Source organism: Desmodus rotundus, chromosome 3 (assembly GCF_022682495.2).
Source record: "Desmodus rotundus isolate HL8 chromosome 3, HLdesRot8A.1, whole genome shotgun sequence".
NCBI lineage: Eukaryota > Metazoa > Chordata > Mammalia > Chiroptera > Phyllostomidae > Desmodus > Desmodus rotundus.
In genome coordinates this window covers 167,331,309-167,351,587 of record NC_071389.1, presented here as the reverse complement: position 1 = coordinate 167,351,587, position 20,279 = coordinate 167,331,309, and the positions used below count along the sequence as shown (strand labels likewise).

The following is a 20,279-nucleotide window of genomic DNA, read 5'->3' as shown; positions in this document are numbered from 1 at the left end:
CAAAATGAGATTTACAAATAATTTAATGGTGTGAGAAAATTAAATGATGACATATTTATGAAATGTATGTTTACATTTGCCAAAATAATATGTTAATTTCCATTACCAACAACTAAAAATGTAACACAGAGTATGGGAAGAAAACTGTACTGGGTTATAAGATATTCTTCATATCAGAGAAAAACATTTGAATCTTTTGAAACATCTCAAATACTGAGATGACTCCTGTGACAAGATAAAGAAACTAGCTGCAGTTTAAATAAAACTTCAATATTTAGAAACAAGTAAAGACGATAAAAACTGATAATGCTTAGAGCACAGATTGAGGTTCTTTCCTCCCACTTGATTCCTTTTCCAAAATAAAAAAGGAACTTTCTGCATTTGCTCCACACTGTGAGAGACACTGAGCCCAGAACAACTCTCCATGAACCCACATGCAAACATTTTTATGATCACGGTAGCAACATTTTACAACTAGCCTGCACTTCACAAAGTGAGCACCTGGTAAACAGTAGCCTTTATTGCCGTGACATCGCTATCACTGTTACTGCCGTCATCTTCGCACTGATCTTCTCAACTGACTTCAACAACACAGTGAGGATAAAATAGGCTTTTTTTTTATTAAAAAAAATTTTTATTTGTATTTATCAGGCTGACATTGGTTTTAATGTCCTCATTTGGCCGATGGGAAGAAGGAAATTCGCAGGCTTGCTGGTTTGCCTGAGGTCTAGAATTCTGATTCCCGTCAAGGCTTCACTGTCAAGCAGACACTTTCTTTTGTTTATCCTGTTTCTGACACCAATAATTTTAGCTCTTAAATCTCACCTGTTTACACAATGCAAACTTTTAAGTGTAAATTAAGTTAATAAATATATAAAACCTAAAGTATAAACCATGACTGTGTTTGCATTTATTCTTTTTCCCTGTTTCCTGGGAAACGGTCAACTATAGATAGCCTTGTACTAAGTTTTTTATGTTAAATATTAAGGTGAATAATTATTTGCTAAAACATTTTTATTAACCAGTACAATATCAAAACTATAAATAAAAGCTCTTTTATAAATATTGACAATATAAAAATTATAATTATTCTATTTAATTTGTCCCAAGTCTAAGTTGATTATTTCCTTTAGTTAAAAAGCCTGGCCTGGCAGATCATGACATATCATTTGGAGGCCGTGTACATGGACGTTTTATGTTGTGAAGGCTATCTGAATGCCTACAGATTCATACAGTTATATCTCCATGCATACTCCTTCTCACCGAGAAACTAAAGTATAAAACTTGTCCCTGATATGACTAGTCAATTCCACACAGAATTATGTTTTTATCCTGTCCCCTGAGGGCAAAAAGAAAAGTACTTCAAATGTGTTTGGTTTCCCCAGTAGACATTAAATTTGTTATTCCTTGTCTCTTAATATACTATTCTGGAAGCTTCTGGATGGCAAGAACCTCATCCTCTACCTCTTGGCATTTTCAGTGCCTATTACATAGAGGCCCCATAAATGTTTGTTGGTTTTGGCCCAACTCTATTTAGCTATTCTTTCACTTTATAAAACGTGGATTTTTCTCACTTGGATCAATGTCTTATTGAGGGCCAGTTACTGTTTTATACATATTGCTTGTGTCTTCAGATAATTTAGTTCAATATTCCATGTATTTTTTAAAGAAAAAATAACAAGCTGAAGACAGTAAGAGGTTCATAAAAAATCAGATAAATCCAGAAGATGCCTTAATTAGCCTGATTGGCAATATTGCAAAAGTAGCTTATTTCCAAAGCACTGAAAGCATAAGTTCAGTTCATGTAAACAACCGTTGAACATTCAAGCGCCAGGTGTCGTATTAAGATGAAAAAAATTGGAAATGGGAGGGAGTGAGAAGGGCAGGGTTCTGTCTACAGATGTGACAACCTCTGTCCCCAAGATCCTTGACAGCATTCAGTGCTTTACAGAATCCTGTGCTGAGAGGTGTCTTTGCGTGTGTGTTGCACTTTCTTTTACTGACAATGACTAAGGAGTACTGGGTAATTTGATTGACTGAGTGTTCTAGCTAACGAGGAGCTGTCATATATTTCATATCCAAGTTTTGAAAAATTATAATATAATAAGGGTCAGAAGCATGGAACTGGCCATGCTAACTCGGCCTTATAATTCTCAAAAGTTTGACTGACTATTTAATTTATACATTTGCCATAAATATTTGCCACATATTTAATGTACAAGGCACTACGAATGCATAATACAAAAATAATCTTTCCCTCATTCATTAGCCAATTTATTTAAGAAATATTTGTTGAGTACCAATGATGTTCCCTACATTGAATAATCAATCATTTTCCATAAGAACTGTACAGCGTAGTTGGGGAGATAAGGCCTATATACAGATATCAGAATATACAACATTATGCTAGAAATCCAGTAAAAGATGTAAAGTGCTTCATCAGACATATTAGCAATATGTATTTACTTGTTTACCTGGCCATTTGCTCTTTCATCAACCTGCTGATTTACCTTTTCTCAAAATCCCTTTGTAGCTCCCATGTAGAAAGTTGCCTAGTCTTTTAAAATTTTCTCTTGGGTACAATTGCCATTATTTGGAACAGTATTTTGGCTTACTCATTCTAAACTTATCTAACTTAAGTTTTGAAATGGCCTCCTTTGTTCTAATACTTTAAAATTTAGTGAAAAAAATATTAATCTCATCTATGCCTTTCACAAGTGCATAGCTTTTGTTCAAATAAAAAGAGCCCAATTTCACAGCTTCTCATACAACAACCCTTTTCCCTTGGTCATTTAATAAAAGATACTTAGTTCTATAATTCTACTGAATATAATTTAATCTTTCTTAGATGATTTAGAAGTCACTTCAGGATGTTAACAGCAGCTCAAAGTCTTTTTTGTCAATAGCTGCTTGTACAGAATGCAGAAGGCCTTAAAACTGGATTGGATTAAATTCGTGGCAGAACTGGATCATGCCCCAAACGCGACCTTTGTAAATATACCAAATTTTGCTTGTCTTTCTTTTCTTTCACTCAAAATTAAGAAGGTACAAATTAAACTCGGGTTAATTCAGATTCACAATAAATTACAATTTACTGTGTATACATGCATTAAAGCACACAGTTAACCTTTTACATATAGTACACTTTCAATTAATCTCTAACGGTACAAAGTGAAGTACTTACATTAGCTGCACCGAGAAGTATTAATGTAGGCCCAAGCCCTATCGTGTATATGGACCTGAGCATCACTGACACAAGAAATGGCCGAATTCCCACAGGCTTGGAGAAGAAAAACAGCATTGATGTGCAGATTGCGACTGCGATCCAAAGAAGAACTGAGAACAATGGAGAAAGTGTACCTGTAAAATGTGGAAGAAGTTTATTTTTCCTAAGCACAAACCTAGAAAATGTTAAAATATTTGCCGCTTTTATCTAACACACATGGCAAGTGAAGTCATGGACACTAAATTTCAAAACACCCTACTGTACACACTGGGTATTGAGAGGAAATGTCTGTGAACACATTAGTCATTACATTCCTTTCCAGAAAGTTTGCAATTAATTTCAGGCCGCTTACATATTCACTAGTTATGCTCCTTTCATTAAGTCTGAGAGTTCTTCATCTTTGTCTCCTACAGGAGTTACATATGCTAAATGCCTTTGATAGAGGTATCCCACTTGGGAACCATAATTCAAAAGTTATGATTAATAACCATTAAGTATAGAGCTAAATCATGTGAAACCTGGTATTTTTCCATTGAACTCATACTTTGCCTTGTTCTGCTATTATCAAGTGTCTATATTATAGATTCCTCTGAAGAATTCACAGCAAAGAATATCCAGTCTTTAACAGATGCAAGCTTTAACAGTTAAAACACATGTGAGCGTATATAGGTATATGAATGAAAAGAATACATATGAGTGTGTGTGCTTGAAGGCCAACTCAAGTTCTTAAAAATATTGAGCTATTTAAATAATCAGAAACAAAAGTTCAAAAAAAGTAAACTCTATTACAAACAAAATTTCGTTTAAAACTGCCCAGAAGGGGATTTAAAAATGTAGTCCTTTAAAAAGAAGTACAATTCATTGACGTTTGCTCTGACACGTGGATTTAAGGAGTCCCCCTCTGTGCATCACGTGCTGCCGGATTTGCCGAGTAAGTCACAGGACAACATTCTTAGGCTGACTAGACCAGCACTGAAACCTCAACCATGTGTGGATGGCTGATGAAGTCAGAGGGGAAACAACAAAATGGAGATGTTTTACTAATTATTTCTTTTGGCCACACCTCTTTTTGTTGTTAATAAAATTAACTTTTGCATGCAAAACACCACGAGGGTTGTGGTGGGCAGGGTTTTTGTGTCGCCATCAAAACTGCAGGATGATCTGGACTCCTGCAATGAAGTCTGTGTAGCCTTTAAGTTCCCAGTGAGTGGTAAAAGGTCAAAAGCAGGGAGAAAGATCCTATGAGACACTCAAAACAAAACAAAAAGCCAGGTCGTAGACAGCATTGGTTTAGACTTGTTTCTTGCTGCAATGTTTGTTCTCACCACGTTATCTCTTAAAGCAAGCCATAAAGCACACATAGGACCTCCAGTCAAAATGGCAGTGCAGACAGGCATGGCTCACCCCTTCGCACAACTACATAAAAACTGGAACTAAAATATAGAATAACCGTCACTCAGAACTGTGGGAAATTGAGTTGAATGGATGTCTGACTACAGAATTAAAGAAACGACATCCATCAAGACTGGTAGAAGGGGCAAAGATGTGGAAAAGGCTGGTCCCTCATTCACATGGGATGGATAAAAATTTGGGAGGGATATATCAGGAGCGAGGAGTCTCAGACAAACACCAGGTTCCCAAGCCCAGGGTTCCACTGCCAGGAAGGTAAGTCCCCATAACTTCGGGCTGCAAAAACCAGTGAGTAGAGATTGAGTCAGTGGAAAAAACTTCTGGAGGCCCAAGCAGTTCCTCTTACAGAGACCACACACAGATTCACCTACTCAGACTCACTCCCTCTGAGCTCCAGCACCAGGGTGGCAGCTTGAAAGGCACGGTGGCATAAAGGAAGAAACTGAAGTGTCTAGCATCAAGGCAAGGAGAGGCCATTGTCCCTTTTTTAACCCCCCCCCCCCCACAGAGCCAGCAAACCAGTGCCACATGTTGAGACACCATCAACCTGGCTAATACTGTTTGACCTGCTTTGGAGATTCCCCAGAGACTCTGCTCCGCCCAACTTACAGACCCCTCCAAGCTGCTTTTCCATATGAATGGCTGATCTGGCTCATTTTCACGACTTTCTAAATCCTCTCAAATAAGCAACAGCTGGCCTCAGTGAGCCCCAGAGCTGGCACTAGCAGCCGCCAGCCTAGATTCACAGCTTGGCTTTGTCTTGGAATCTCTAAGCCCAGCACATGTAGCAGCCATCTCAGATTGCTTTATAGCTCAGGCAGAGTGGGCCTGGGCAAAACACAAGTGGGGTCTGACCTTTGTCTGCACCACCCGGGAAACCCCAGGGCCAGCACACCCAGTGGACAGCTACAGACTACGTTGGAGCACCACCACCCTGTCCCTGCACAGCTGATCCTCCATGGAGGGTGGAGGTTGGTGGTCAGTGGTCACAGCCAGTCCTTGCAGCTGACTGGCCTGGGTAAATCCCTCCCATTGATCTGTCAACAGCAACCAAGGCTCAACTACGAGAGGAGGGGGTCCTCAGCCCACACGAAGGACACAACTTGAGTACTCAGCTTAGGTGATAGGGGAGGCTGTCCACTGGACTCTACAGGGCATCTACTGCTTTAGGCCACACTACTGAGATGCAGAGTCATAGCAGCCCCACCTAACACATAGAAGCAAACACAGGGAGGCTGCCAAAATGAGGAGACAAAGAAACATGGCCCAAATGAAAGAACAGATCAAAACTCCAGAAAAGAGCTAAACGAAATGGAGATAAGCAATCTATCAGATGCAGACTTCAAAACACCAGTTATAAGGATGCTCAGGGAACTTAGTGAGGACCTCAACAGTGTAAAAAAGAGCCAGTCAGAAATAAGGATACACTAATTGAAATAAAGAACAATTTACAAGGAAACAATAGTAGAGTGGATGAAGCTGAGAATCCAATCAATGATTTGGAAGATAAGGAAACATAAATATTTATTGATTAAGTGAATAAACCAAAATAATCTGTGAGCTCAGTTTAAGTAACTAAATCTCCAGTTATAAATTCCCGAAGTTGCGAGCTTCACTCTTCAGTTTACTGAAACTGCCAACATCTTTACACATTTAACAAGTTTTAACCAGCGACTGAACTCCAATATAATTTATAAGCAATGACTTGGTGTGATATTGTTATTTTGAAAGTCTCAGCTTTGACGTGATAGCCATACTATGCACTGTCATTAATGCCACATCTTGTCGGCTGTTCTCAGGCAGCATCTCCCTTGCTGAGATTTCCTTTGATTAAAGAAGAAATTACAACCACGCACTTAAAGCTGGGCATTTGGTGCCTTTGAAAAAATAACTCACATAGCATCTTACATGGTACCTTGAACCCATTTAAATGCTGAGTATGCATTTGTGAATAAATAAATTTTAAAAAGTTATATAAAGTGGCTATTAATTTACACCATTGTCAATTCACAATAATTTAAATCATATCTTGTAAGAATAGACATATTCATTTGTAGCTGAGATTTAATGCTAAAAAAATTAAAATCCCCTGACAAACCCTAGAGAAGATAGTATGAATTATAAAAATCAATTTTTACCTGATAAGGGCAGGAAGAGGGACTGTCTTCTTTGCTTAATAATTCATATTTGTATGAATTTTCTGTAATGAGCATGTATTGCTTTTATAATCAAAAAAAGAATTCATTCTATGTATTTTTTAATCTTAGAAAGTATGAAGTGTGTCCTCTAAATACAAAATTCAAATAGCAAACTTAGAGGCCTCAGTTCAGTTTACATAACGGAAACCTCCCGTCTGCCTCGCACTGACTGGTTGATAGTCTGCTGAAGAGAACATGCTGCACCTCACTGCCCAGTCTCTCTCTGACCCCTGTTTCCTCCACCTCCGTGCAACAGAAGCAGGCATCCCCCATAAATCCACGCGTGGTCTTTCTTTTGTGCTTTACTCCTTCTTCATTTCTTAACTAGACCTTGAGCTTCTTGAAGACAAGGACAACTTTACAACCTTTCTATCCCTAGGGTTCAGCACAGTGTCTGGCATATTGCTACACTCCATCAATGGTTGTTACTAAGTTGAATACATCAAAATCACCTTGAAAAGCTTATTTTGACACAAGACATTTGAGGGAAAATAGAACTACACCTTACATTCAACCATGATTTTTTTTTTAAATCACACGCTATCTGGATATAACGAGTTCCCTTGACAGCAATTTACTCCACTAACTAGCCTTCCTCTGCCAAACGGGGCAGGGGTGGTTGGCATGACGATTCTCAACTTCTGAGCGGACTGCAAGGACATTCCCGGCATCAACAGCTGGCCTCAGAGCTCAACTTCAGCACAGGTTTCTTGTCTTCTCTTTTTTCTTTTTTTAGAGAAATCATATGTTAAATAAGTAAATGAACTAACTAAATTTAAAAAAAAAACCCAAACCAAAACCTACAGCCACACAAATAAAGCCTGGATTCCTGAATAACTTTAAACAGAGCTCCTCAAAGCCTGTTAATGAAAGATTTTCTGTACCTGGTAGGAGGGTGGAGGGCCCTATAAAATGATCCTCTGAGAATCACGCCCCCCCCCCCCCCCCGCCTTAAGTACCTCCCTCTGATTGCTGAGCTGGGTAAAGGGACATACTATCACTCTGTTAATATTATGGCCCAAGTGTGAAGGAGAGATCTGGCACAAGCAATTCCCAGTAGCTCACGTGTGGTCATGCTTGGAGGCCACGCACAGCTCCTTCCCTCTGCCAGCTCCTTGTCCTCACCTCCTCGTTGGCCACAGTGACTCTGGAGCAGCTTGTTTGAGGGCCTGGGGTTGGGAAGGGTGGCTCATCTTATCTTTTCTTGGCCCAGATTCATGAGGAGATTTCATGATCAACTTCTATACCCATAATCTAGGTACCTCAGGGTTGGACAAACTGCTCATATTTATTTATTTTTTTAAGCTTTCATTTCAAAACTCTTTCAGATTTATCTAACAGTTGCAAATACAATACAAAATTTTCATATACCTTTCACCTAGATTTCCCAAACGTTAACACCTTACATAATCATATTATAACGATCAATTATCAGGAAATTAATATGATATTAATCTTTTTCTAACCTATAGACCTCATTCAAAGTTCATCAATTGCCCAACAAGTGTTTTCTGGACCAGGATCGCACACTGCACGTAGATGTCATGTCTCTTTGCTTCTTTCAATTTGGTGTGTGGGCCACATGTCGTTGAGTCAACTGCAACTCCTGACACTACGGCTTCTCTTATGGCCTCAACCTCCCTTCCCCTCTCCTGCTGCCTTCTCTTCTTCCTAGCAACATTGTCTTTTCCAAAGTAACCCAGCTTCTCATGATGTGCCCAAAGTAGGACAGGTTCAGCTTTGTAATTTTTGCCTCCAGCAATGCTCCAGGTTTAATTTGCTGTAGGACCCACTTGTTTGTCTTTCTGGTGGCCCAGGGTATCTGCAGAGTTTTCCTCCCAACACCATAATTGAAATAAATCAGTTGTTTTCCTATCAGCCTTCTTCATTGTCCAACTTTTGCATCCATACATAGTAACTGGAATTTCAATCTTTGTCTTTCATAAGCTTGAAGACTACTGGCCAATTATTTTGTAAAATGTCCCTCATTTTGGGTTGTCTGAAACATTCTCAGTTTATGCATTTTTGGCAAATGACACTATGTCCTTGTCAGGGCATCTTATCAAGAGGCCTCCAGTGTTGCTGTGTCTCATTCTGGTGACATTAACATCGATCACCTAACCTGATCTGACTGGTACATATCATCAGCTGCTGTTATTATGATCGATATTACTACTCTGGTGTTAGTCGGGTAACTATTAAAAATGCACCAGGTATTCTACCTTCTCTTGAATGAGTAAAGAGTGTATGTCTAGAGGAGTGGCACTGCCCATCACCATTATATTTCATGTTCAACAGGTGGTAGCAGAGGCTATGTACACTGGCTCTGGGGGTCGAGTAAGATATGATCATGGAATGGAACTAGGAAACATTATGTCCTGTGTGAAGATCTGATACCTTCCTGTTATGCTTCCAACCCAATCCCCTGTGCAGAAAAGTCCTGGATTGGAACCAAAGAGTGACCCTTCTACTCCGCGATCTGCCTTTTTTTTTAGCCTCTCTGGGTCTCCGTCTTTTTATCTGTCAAATGAGGGTTTGGTATTAGATAATTTCCAGAATTGCTTCCCTAGCTAAGACTTTATGCTCCTACAATTTACTCTTAGCATTTGTGGGTTGACCTCTCAGTAGTATCTGAGATGATACCAATTTATCATTTCAAGCTGGATCTCTCTCCTTACAAGAGTCACATTCTTCTAGGCCAAGAGAGCTGTCGGCATGAAATGAGACTAAACCCCGTGAAGAGAAAGCTGTCTGCACTACCTGCTGTGTGAGCACCTTCCACACGATGGATGACCAGACGTTTGCTATGGTTTTCATTGCTATTTAACTCCCACCTCTGCTCCATTGCCACATATTCTTCTGTCCGTACTGGCCTGCCTTCCAAAAGGTCAAACTTTATTCATGATCATTACACCTAAGTGTTAGGGCTTTGATATTTGTTATCTTAATGGACCTTTAAAACAGCAAATTACTCCTGGGCTCCCATTTCCCTTCCTGCTTGCTTCCAGTTCATCTGCAATAGATTCAAATACCTGTTGCTCTCATCATATGATCCCTTTTATTGGGCTTCCCTTTGTAGTATTAACATTCGCCTTGTAACAACATCAATAACAACTACATTGTACCAGGAACTATTCTAAATGCTTTACTCATGACAGGTCATTAAACTCTCACAATAATCCACCCTATGAACAGATGAGCGACACAAGCACCTTGAGTGGCTATTATTTGCTGATATCTCTCATCCCTTCCTCCTCGCCATTCTGTCCACGCACATTCCAAAGTCATTTGCCTCATTGTATCCCAAGTCAGGAACCAAATTTCCCATTCACTTTGCCAGACTTAAACACAACTTCATTTCTACAGTCTTATCGTGTAGTCATTTCTTCTATACAGTATTTCTCATTTCACTTAAAATGAGATAATTTCCCTTGGCTTTGCTTTTATAAAACCTCATGCAATATTAGTTTAATAATCCTAATTTCACATTCTCCCTGGCCGGGTAGCTTCGTTGGTTAAAGCGTCGTCCTCATGGACCACAGTTGCAGGTTCAATCTCCAGTCAGGGCACATACAAGAATCAACCAATGAGTGCACAAATGGGTGGAGCAACAAATCGATGCTTGTCTGTCTGTCTCTTTCTTTCTCTCTCTCCCCACCCTTGCTCTCTCTCTCTCTCTCATCAGTGAATAGGAAAAATTTTTTAAATTTAATTTTATGGTCAATCATTCATATAGAGAAGTCCTACTCTGGAAATAAGAGTTAACTTTTTATTCTGAGATAGTCTCTATTATTATATTGTTTTATACACTTTAAAATTTTTTCATATTTTATGTATGCTCATTATAGAAACCTTAGACAAGCCAGAAAGCAAAGAGAAGAGAGTAAAATATAAATTCCACTATTTCAAGTAATCACAATGAGTATTAATTGTCCCATATATTCATATAATATAAAAATCTTTTCAGTAACAATAAGTAGAAATAATAATTTTCAGTGGTTTATTTATCAATATGTAACAAGCTCTAATAGCTCTTCTGTATATGAGCTTCTTGCAAAATAACACTTTGATTGACCATAGTTTTCTGCCTACTCCACTTACCATAATTCTCTACTTCCAATGAATACAGAAAAATCTATTTAACAAGAGTTAAATCCTTATTATTTTGAAGCTCTAAATAGTTAAGAAATGCATTAAGGGTATTATTTTAGAACTTTAAAATGTTTATCCTTTAAAGAAAGACAAGTACTTGCCTTCATCCCCATCATCCCCAAATGGGTAGAAGAGAGCAACAGCTAAATTGATGAACACAGCCAAGTTGAAGGATATGCTCCCCCAGAGAGAGATGTGCCTCGAGAACCAGAACAGTGCAGGGTTATCTAGTAATGAGGATGTGAAATGGGACAGAATAGAAAATGAATTTTGGTTTCAACACATCAGCCCTACTGAAATAACATTTTATTAAATGCATTTTTTGTAAACTAGTATGAAGCATATTTAAATAAACATTTAATATGGCCTATTTTGAAAGTTTATAATTAATACCATAAAAAGGGTTTTATCTGATTTTTTCTTTATCCTTTAGCCAATTCACACCTAAACCTTTGTAGAAGGGTCCGTAATTTTGCGATTGCTAAAGGTGAACAGAAAGGGTGATTCTAATACATCCCTAGAGCGGATTAGGGAAAAGACAATTTAGAAGCTGCCTGGGGCCCTTTTTAATGGAATGGTATATAGACTGCTATATGATTGAGTAAAATTGAGATATCTGTACCATTCTGAGGCCTAAAAGTCAAATAAAAACCCCAAAACCCTGGCACACATATATCTCTGATGAAAATTCCTGTGACACAGACAGTTACCTGAAACTCTGAAACTCACTAGCGTGGCACAGCACCACTTCCTGGGAACTAGTGATTTTAAATGTTATCTAAGCTTTAAACATTCATGCTTACTAAGAAATTTTGGGGTTTGTAACAGCAGAGGTGAAAGATACAGTAAGAATTACCAACAAGTGACAAATTTTGCTGACTATTTTCAGAAAAGGCACTCTGTATTTGTCAGCAGAATGGAAAAAAATGCATCTATTGAATACAATTTACATTAACCAAAATCAGTTCTTCCCACCATTCTTAAGTAACTGAACAGGTATGTAGTGCATACCTGGACATCCTTCCCAAAAGACAGCAAAGATCTATCAAGAGTTTCCTCCTATCAAGTTTTCTTAAAAGCTCATGATATTACTTATCTGGGAAAATTAAATTTAATTTTAAACCTTAAAATATTGTAAATTTTAAACTTAAAATTTTTTTTTGTATTTTATTTAATCTTTATTATATTTTTTACATTATCTTTTAGTCCCCTTATACCCTCTCCACCCAGCAATCACCACACTGTTGTCCACATTGATGAATCCTTTTTCCTTTTTGCTCAGTCCCTCCACCCCCTAACCTGACCCACCCCCCACTAGCTATCATCTTCTCTCCATCTATGAATCTGTCCCCATTTTCCTTTAGTTCAGTTTGTTCATTAGATTCCACATATGAGTGAAGTTATATGGTATTAGGATAAAACCCTAGCCAACATTTATGCACCCAACACAGGAGCACCTAAATATGAAAAGCAAATCCTGATGGACATAAAGGGAGAGACTGATTAATTTTTTTTTAATTTTAAACTTAAAATATTTTAATTTTAAAGTTGAGTACTTCCAAATAGACTTGAGGCCTGAGAGATAATCCATGGCAACTGTATTATGCTCATTTTTAACTTTAAAATTATAACATTTCTATTTGAATACAAGTGTCACTTTAGTTTGAGTTGACAATGTAAAGATAGGTGGAAAGAAAGAATGACTTTCGGAAAAACATTAAGCAACACACTCCATCATAAAGTTACAAGACAAGAGAGGATGAGCAGGCTGGTGCCAGCATCTCTCCATCCCATAAATCTGACTGCTGGGCCTGGTCAGGATTTATTCAGGGACTTCAAACCTGCAGTTGTTCAACAGTTGAAACATACAGCTGCAACCTTGTATTTCATAATATTTATAAAACTATGGGATCGATACTAAAAGACGATCTAATTAGTCAGAGTTTTCTGTTTTCATTAAGCTGCAGGTGTCTCAGCTCCAATGGTAGACTGAGCTTACATTCTTAAGCCTGTGAGTGATTTCAGTAACATCAGATGGCAAAATATTTAAAACCAGTTTCAATGAATAATGCTGTGTCTCAGAGTACTAATTTATCTACCATTACCCCAAAACTCACCATTTTAGTTTATTGTACTTACTCCTGATTTTCTTCTGCCACTTCATTTCATTGTAGAGGTGTTCTGTTTGCTGGAAAAAGTCATTCACTTTACTTCCTTGTTCATCCCTTTCAGTTGTATTGAACACGCGGCACTTGGACTCTCGCGTGAGGTACTCACATATATTGGGGACAGGAAACACTATTTGCTCCATACTCCTATCGTGCCGAACAATCTGGAAACATTAATTTACCTGTGTTTTAGCCTTCGGTCACCTCAGTCTTAGTGTATTTTCTCTTTTTAGCACAAGTTTATTAATGGTATTTTATAAATTCAGTTAACGAAAAAAATATGCCCGCTTGAATTATCCAAGATAGTCCTTTACTGCACCACTTTACATGTTTCTCTTTATGAAAAATTAACCGATTAAAGCATCATAAGTGCTACACTTCGTGACAAATAACAAAAACCAAAGTCTTAATTCTTTCTGGATTAACATTAATCCTATTTTTATTTTCATGAAATACAACAGAATTAAGAGGGTGTTAATTAGGAGTGATTGGCTAGTCACCTTGAACCCAGCACATGGTATATTTGTATCTTGTTCTTAGGCTGTTCTTCCTAAAAAGGGCTGCTGGGAAATACATGACAGACTCAACATGATGTCAGACACAGGTGCTTTATGTCATTAAACTGTTTTTTTAGTCATGGCAAAACATCATTTTCATAGGTATAATATCTATCTAGCACATACCTATGTATAAATACTCATTATTTTGAACTTCTCTTATTTGGCATTTTGTGACAATTCATCATTGGATTAAAAAAACAGGCTAATATTTTCATACAGTTTTACTAAGTTAACAAGAGTCTGTGCAGACCAAATCTCCAAGGTGCATCTTTATAGACTCGGCCCAACCCTCAAGAATGGATCAAGACTGGTCTAAGCCACAAGGCCGCCTGTTTCCCTTTGCCATTGACTGGTATGTTGGGGAGCATGCGACTTAGTTCTGGAAAATGAGGCACAAGGAGAAATATCCTGGGGGAGGGAGAGAAGGAGCTTCCAGGAAAGACTTTGTTTCCTGAAAAGGCAGGAAGCCTTTGAGACAAACAAAATAATATCAATAAAAAACCAAATACCTAGCATAAAAGTACTGTTTTTCCTATATCCTCTTTCTTCCTGCTTAGAACAAAAGGTAACGGAAGGGAATGATGCCTGAGACTTTGGCAGCCATTCTATATCCATGAGGAGAGATATCACCATTGTAACAAAGACCACCTAGCAACAGATGGAAAGGCCTGCGTGTTTGAAGATAGTATTGAATCATTAAATCAGTCATAGAACTACTGGTATCTGGGAAAATCAAATACTTTTACTGTTTAAACAACAGTCTAGTGTTCTGTTATTTGTAACCGAAGCTCTCCTAAATGGCATGGCATATATGCAAACTACACCCTAGAACGCTACAATGACACAAACAATAGGAAGTTGGGTGGTGGTAAGTAAAAATTCCTAAACATAGGTTTAAAAGAAATCAACTTCACAAAAGAAGCATTGGACCATTTGGTATGATAGGCGACTATGTGGGGAGGGGGCAGGAAGGTATACATGATCCAACAATATCAAATGTTTCCAAAAATCTCAGGGTGCATTTAAGAAACTGTGTCTTAATTATTATAAGCCAAGCTATTCGGCCCATTTGTGATACGTTATGTTTGATTCTAGCTGTTGTCACATTTTACAAGGGGCACAGACAAACTAGAGAGATGACTGAAGGAAAGGGGAATGTGTTAACTGCCAAAAAGCAAAGACAGACAATTTTTTCTATACATTTATTCAACTAATGCTTATTCGGTCCTTAGTGGAGGAGCTCTGGGGAATTCAAAGTGAAAGACAATATAAACCCCAATCTATGAGCCTGTAGTAATCATGATTTGTCTTCAGGTGCTACAGCCAAACCATCATGTTGACAGGGGAGCAAATGCTCCGAACGGTGAATGGTGGGTAAACATTAAATTGGGCTAGTGTGCACTCTTGACCAAAAAAATATTTTCTAAATATTAGAACTCCAAATCAGATCAGTTCCATCCTGAAGTAGTGAGATCTCTATCACAGGTAGAACTGAAAACAGGGACAAATTTATTACAATAGAGCGACTCCTCCTTGGGTGGGTGAGCAGACCAGGTATGGGTACCTAATCCACAAAGTCCTTCCTATTTCCCAAGATCTTTGAGTCTATAACTTATAGACAAAAAGTCAATAATTTATTAAAGCTCTAAATGAACAGATTGTACAACTCCTATGCTTATGCATATTCACACATCAAAAGTGGCACTTTATGGGCACATATCTCAGTTTTATTATAATTACAACTTAGCATTTAAAAAACAAAAATCTCACCATAAATTATAAACCACTGTTAGAAGTAATCTTCCTCATTTGAATGTCTATGGCACTTGCTGGCTATTATTGTCAACAATATTCATTATTGTGGTTATATTCCAGATACGGTGTTCAGTTTTGGAAATACAAAGATGATCGAGACCAGTCCCTGCCTCGAGTAGGGGACAGGGGACTCATAGAGCAACACTGCATGTCCAACTGAACCGCATGACCAAACTGCTGTGGCAGCACAGTGAGACGAAATGAGTGAACGAGTGAGGGAAGGAGGGGAGGCGTCTCTGGGCAGGTCACAAGAGGTGGTCTTTGAACAGGCATGAGAATCGGTAGAGAGTAAAACGCTCAGTGGACATTTACCGAATTTATGCATTTACAGCTAAATCTTTCCTCCCTTCTGGGAAACCAGTAACAGACCAACTTCAGCAACAGCTCCCATCTCTCACACACAGGGGTTAACCCAATCCCCACCTCTGGCTTGCCCACTTACCTACCATTCCTGATCTCTTCTAATCACCTAGCTTTGTACTTTGGCTTCTGGGACCTTTCTCGGAACCTAGGTGCTTTGATGATCTATTTCTATCAATGCCTCCAGCTTCCTGAGCTTGTCAGCCTCCTGGTTCCTAAGCACCTGATGTCGTAAGCAATATTTTGCTGTGGGTCCAGCTCAGGGTGTTCCCATTAGGTCAAGTCTCCCGCAAGAGCTACAGTACTATTAAAGTTTATAAATATTACCAAGGGATCCATTTTGAGACACAAGACAATGTTCATTATTCCAAAGGTTGGGTGATAGTAAACAGTAAGGTATAGCGATTATATATCTAGAGAATTAATAGCAGTGATGCCCATCATACAATCTGCTGAAAACATACGTCTGCCAAAGCGAATGAATGTATGAATGTAAATTACTTGTGACAAGCGTCAACTACTGTACTCACTTCTGCCTGATGAGCTCTGCCTACTAGTGTCAGAATGATACCATAGCTAGTACATGACAGCCAGATGGGTCTTCCAACATATAATGATAAGTCTGATTGATGCACACTCCTGGTCACTGGCCACTAAAGGATGCCTCATTTAGGGGGTGGGGGGTCAATTGTTGCATACTGAAAATGGAAACTGTTAAACCATCCAAGTTTATGCTATCAACCTGGAAACTTTATGAGTGCCTTCTGTGTTTCCTACACTTCTGAATACTTTCTTACACAGAGATCTCTATTTTAATAAGCCTCCTATAGTTTTTTAAAAGATACCTTTCTTAAATGATAGCTTCTATTACAATAATCTTTTCTCTAAAACAACACTGCTCTGAAATAACTCCTTCCATGACCAAAACAAAACAGAACACAAATCACCTTATTAATTGTAAAAGAAAACTTAAATATAGCACTGGACAAAACATAAAGTTGACTTTGATAAATATGCACCTCAAATTTTTATAGATCATTCCTTACATCCTGTCTTTCAGTGTGTACTTTTATAGCTTATATCAAGTTTGCTTCATTATCCTAGGAAACAATTATAAAAATGGTCTGAAATAAAAGGTAAATATATCTTTTCACAGTTGGTCCCTTTCAAGAAGTACTAGATCATTACCTCAATCTGTGCGGTGTGGTTGGCATAACACTTTAAGGCGTCATCTCCATCATCCGGGTCTGACCCTGGCTTGAGCATCTGCTGTAATAATTTGTTGTGACGGGCCAACTGGAGGGAAAAAGAAGGAAAAAAAGGTTTTAGATATTTCCCCTTTCCTGGAGACAAACTTTGAAATTACTTTGCACATGTATACACATCGCTTCACAGGTCTGGGGTTAATGGCAATTAATTACATTTCAGGAAAGTATGTCTATTTGAAAGGCATAAAAAATAAATTCACAAGGATCAGATATGACTACATCAATCATATTTTAATAGCATATTTATATGTTTTTAGCATGAGAAAACTATGACTTCTCCAGAGTAGATGCTCAATTAATATTTGTTGATTAAATTTATATCTTTGATAAGCATACAATTGTGTCAGAAAAAGGAAATCCCAGTGATATATAACTCATATTCCCTGTAATAAATTTAAACTAGATGAACATGTAAAACAACTTGGTCAACAGTGTGATAATCCCATGCATATGGTACCAATATAAATGGCAGTTTCTTATATGCACATAAATAGGTAACTATATTTCAGAAGAGTTTCTCTTATGGTATCTAATTAAAGCTCTATATTAACAGTTTGTACTGAACTCCTATGCTTCTCATATTCATACATCAAAATTGGCACTTTATGGGCACAAATTTCAGTTTTATTATACTTACACCTCAACACTTAAAAAACAAAAATCTCACCATAAACTATAAACCACTGTTACTAGAAGTAATCTTCCTCATTTGAATATCTATGGCATTTGTTGGCTAATTCTCTCACTTGATAGATAACTAACACATATTGCCTTCACTGTCTATTTTATGGATATCTTAAACAATTCCTGAAACCTTGAAATGTCTTTAATGTTTTAGATATTCTATTTATGCCTCAAGTTCCCTGAGGGCATCTAGTAACAAAGATTTTCCATATAACTCTTTTATTCCTAACACAGTTCTTATGTCTTACTCTGTGCCAGTCATATCCTAAATAGTTGTGTACTATCGGTGTACAAATAGTGAGAAAGCCTGGGTTGGCACTCCTATTATCCCCATTTTACAGACAGGGAAACTAAGGCATAGAGCATTTGAGGGGCTTGTCTGTGATAACATAGCTAGAAAATAATAGAGCCAGTATTGAACTCAAGCAGTGTAGCTGCAGAGTCAGTATTTTAACATTACAGAGCAATAAATAAGTCTTTGTATTATTTGTGGAATATTAATTCACATTGTGATTATAGAGAATGGAGATAAATTTTAAACAATAATCCAAACTTATATAACCAAATAAATATTATCTTTGTAAATGATAATTTGGTAAATTAAGTATTTATTCTATTGATGCTGCTCTAGAGTAAATCATTTTTGAAACTATTTTTTTAGAATTGACTTTCAGGAATATTTATAAATCACTCAAAAAAACCCTATTTCCTGTTTTATATTTACATTTTATTTTTTACTAAATGTGAATTATACACATTTTTATTTTAAAATAGTCATTTAACTTGTGATCTGTAGGTGCTTTCAAAACTCTAAATGCATTTCCAAATAAAACTACTATAGTCACTTAAAAACATTAGCACATATTTAAATAAGGGCTGGTTCTTGAAGATAAAACTAGCCTAATTTGTTTATAGACTGAATCGAGGACTTGAGAAAAAGAGGAGTTAAGGATAACTCTAAAATTATTAACCTGAGCAACTGAAAGTTTAGACATGCCACTTAATATGAAAAAACAATGCAGGAGGTGCATATGTAGGGGGAGAAAATCAGGACTTTGGTTTTGGACACAAGAAGCTATAGACATCATCCAGAAGGAGATGACCAGCAAGCTGCTACATACGTCTGTCAAGCATTCTGGGCAGACGTTAGGGCTGGATCATCAGTACATGGCTGATAGTTAACATCATAAGCATTAATGAGATCACCTAAAAGTATGCTTAAACAGGAAAAATAGAACCAAGGATCTCCAGTGTAAATTAGTAAGATGAGCTGCCTCTTCAAAGGAGACTGAGAAAGTAGGGCCAGTGAGGTACAAACAAAACCAGTGAGACCGAGTGCCTAGGCAACCAAAGGAAGAAAGAGCTTCAAGATGCAGGGAGTGATCATCTGTGTCAGACGCTGCTGCCCGTCTAATCAAACGAGGACTGAGGAATGGCCACTGGTTTTAGCAGCGTGGAAGTCACCGGTAACCTTGACAGAAGCAGTTTCAGGGAGTGATGGGCACCAAAGCCTACATATTAGGTTTAAATAAGTGTGGGAGGATGGGAAGTCAGAAACAATGAGAACAGACAGCTCTTGAAAAGCACTGCTGGGGAACCAAGAAATGGGGCGGTAGCTAGAGAAATGGATAACGCCTAAGGGAGGGATTTTCAAAAGATGGATATTATAATATCATGTTTGTTTAATTTTTGAGAGAAATGAAGCATTTGCTAGAGCAACGTCTTAACTAGGTAAGAATGGAATCATCTAGCATGTGAATGGAAGGGTTTGCTTAGATAGAAACACATTCACCCAGTGAGCGCCAGTACCCACGTGTGTGAGGCCGGCGAATGACGCTAGTGAGCATGTTTGTGTTTTTCTCCAGAGGTGCAGCTGTCTGTTTCCTGACGTAAGGCATTTAGGTAGGCACATGGAATCCAAGCTGAATAAGGAAGGAAATGAAGCCAGGAGGGACCATGAAAAGGTGGTAGGATCAATGAATTGTAGCTTCTAATGTTGTTTAAAATATGTGCTGGAGCTGAGATGCTAGAACAATTAGAAGGAATGCTACTTAGGATGGGTTAGTCAGACTGATATACTTGAAACGGAACTTATTGACAAAGTGCAGGGAGCAGTGATTGAGAGGTGTACCCGCATGTCTATCATCAAGTTGCTTCTCACATGTCCACCACCACTCTTGCCAGAGCCACCCGGAACACTGCAGTAGCCTTTTAACTATCCCCCTCCTCCATCCTTGTCCTCTAGTGTGTAGCCTTAACACCAGAGCCAAAGTTACCCTTTTGACCAGATCATGCCTCTTCAGCTCAAAAGCCTCTGAAGGCTGCCATCTCCTTTAGCGTGCGAGCCAAGTCTTCACCAGGGCCGACAAGGACTACAGAATCTGGCCCAGCCATCCTTCTGAACTCCCCGTGGTCCCAGCCACATTGGGCTCCTGACT

The 20,279-nt window shown here is 38.2% G+C and overlaps 1 protein-coding gene across 1 annotated transcript in view; it reads right to left on the bottom strand.

Moving 5' to 3' along the window:
• The window catches only part of ITPR2 (inositol 1,4,5-trisphosphate receptor type 2), a 431,766-nt gene that overhangs the window by 74,317 nt on the left and 337,170 nt on the right, over positions 1-20,279 (bottom strand). Inside the window, exons 46-49 of the mRNA XM_053921707.2 lie at positions 17,078-17,185; positions 13,126-13,318; positions 11,088-11,213; positions 3,185-3,360 (exon numbers count right to left, since the gene is read on the bottom strand). Coding sequence (XP_053777682.1) covers positions 3,185-3,360; positions 11,088-11,213; positions 13,126-13,318; positions 17,078-17,185 — 603 coding nt within the window. The remainder of the gene's footprint in view (positions 1-3,184; positions 3,361-11,087; positions 11,214-13,125; positions 13,319-17,077; positions 17,186-20,279) is intronic.